Below are 1889 nucleotides of genomic sequence, written 5' to 3'. Positions count from 1 at the left end.
AACACAACACACTCAATTAGAAGATTATTCTCCCTACTCTTCTTCTCCTTCAAGTTATCAATCATGGATTCAGGTATGTTCCGCATTTAGTTTACTCAAACAATCTTCTAAACAAGAACTTAAGTACTTAATTTATTAAGTTTTTCTAATAGGTTGTTGCTGTAATACTCCTTAGCACGTCGGATGCCTCCTAATCTTGTCAAAATTCTTTTCTTGCGTTTAAAGATGTTGTCAAAGACCGAGTGATAGTCATGTGAATTGATAGATGCTTTAATTCTACTGGTCATGATTTAGCTAAATGTGTAAATAAAATTACATTGAGTAACATCTTTTTATGTAATTATATTGCTTTATATGAATATAACATCTTTAATATAAAAGAAACTATTTCAAAAAAACATGCACCAATTCAAATACTATAAGCACTAGACAGTATTTCTATTAGGTTGTGGATTTTATTCCTCCCACAAATGTTTCTGACTTTATAGAAAAAATCTCAAAGGAACATGCATAAAGAAAAAATCCGTGCATGATGCTATAATATGTTTATCTCTTTTAATTAAACAGAACAACTAATAAACATGAACATTATGTTAAAACTTTCCTTTTAGCTTTATAAAGAAGATGGACAAATACAACTTAACAACAACAAAACTAAAAACTCCAACAAATTAAAAATTAACTTTCGAAATTAAATAACCAATGCGGAACCTTTTTCTCTGTCTTCTTCTCTTTTATAGTATCCAAACTGGGTTTCCACCCTTTACCTGAAAGCTGCCGGCTCAAATACTCTGGCTCCAAAATCTCCGGCAACAGTAACTCTGAATCACTCCTCTCATCGACACGTGTCTCATTCTTGTCAATGACAAATTTGTGTCCCTCTTCAATACCCGCCGGACAAATCCTAGCAAACAAAGGCAGAAATCTCGGCGATGAAGACAATAGAGACCGTGATCTTAAAACGGAATTTGCACCGGAAAGAACTTTCCGAGCTTCTTCCGATGAGAATGACGGAACCTTTCCTCTTTTCATCGGCAACATTAAGTAAACTTTCTTCATTTCCAGATATTTATCAGCTGGGAGTGGAGTTGGTCGTTTGTCAGACAATTCTGGCCGGAATTCAACCACCACTTGCTGTGGGTGGTCTAACATCAGCTCCGCCGCGGTTAAAGATTTGTCGAACACATGAACTGTACCGTCAGAGAGAATTACTTTTCCGGTAGGGGTGGAGGATTGAATACGTGTGATGTAGTTTCCCATGATGTTAGATCAGAATCAGAGAGAATTAAGGAGACCCTAAATCTTGGAGATCATGCATGTAATTTTAAGGAATGAGTTTGTAGTATTGTAAGAAATGTTTGTTAAACCGCTCCATCATGTGACATGTATAATGGTGGACTTGGTAATAACTAAAACTCAAGAGAGTAGGTCGTTTTTGAGGTATGTTTTTGACCAGTTTTTAGCACAGTTTTTGTTGGTCAGGATCCAGAATGTAGTGGTGGTAGATGACTGGAAGATTATGGCGTAACTCATCAAAAAGCCCTTGTATTTTTATTTATTTATTCAATTTTAAAAATTATTATTTAATAGGTCAATGTGCTATACATTTTCTATATAATAAGTCCTTTATTGATAGAAATTGAGAATGTCGTTCAATCGCCTTTAAGTGATTAACAATTTCCACTTATGAAGTAACAAAAGGTCTCTGTATTTTAAATTTTTATTTATTTAGTCCATTCTTTAGAAAATATTATTCGGTAGGCCTCTGTTTTAATTTTTTTTTTAAATTATTGATCTTTCTTCAAATTTGATAATGTGACTTATTTATCAATGTGTCGAGTTAGATGGACATTTAAATTTGGTCCCACGCTCATTTCACGGTTAGTGTA

General features: G+C 33.9%; 1 protein-coding gene across 1 annotated transcript; it reads right to left on the bottom strand.

Moving 5' to 3' along the window:
• Positions 1-588: 588 nt before the first annotated feature.
• On the bottom strand, positions 589-1493 carry LOC126688048 (uncharacterized). Its single transcript, XM_050382614.2, has one exon. It carries the CDS (start codon positions 1258-1260, stop codon positions 679-681), a length of 582 nt encoding a protein of 193 aa, XP_050238571.1. The 5' UTR covers positions 1261-1493; the 3' UTR covers positions 589-678.
• Between the last annotated feature and the right edge of the window lie 396 nt (positions 1494-1889).

The sequence above is a fragment of the Mercurialis annua genome, linkage group LG6 (assembly GCF_937616625.2).
Source record: "Mercurialis annua linkage group LG6, ddMerAnnu1.2, whole genome shotgun sequence".
NCBI classification, from domain to species: Eukaryota; Viridiplantae; Streptophyta; class Magnoliopsida; order Malpighiales; family Euphorbiaceae; genus Mercurialis; species Mercurialis annua.
Note: the sequence above shows the minus strand (reverse complement) of the source record. Positions and strands in the feature narration are given on the sequence as shown.

Bases quoted from the DNA above. Each gene is read 5' to 3' on its own strand.
- LOC126688048 (XM_050382614.2), bottom strand. From the start codon at position 1,260: ATGGGAAACTACATCACACGTATTCAATCCTCCACCCCTACCGGAAAA.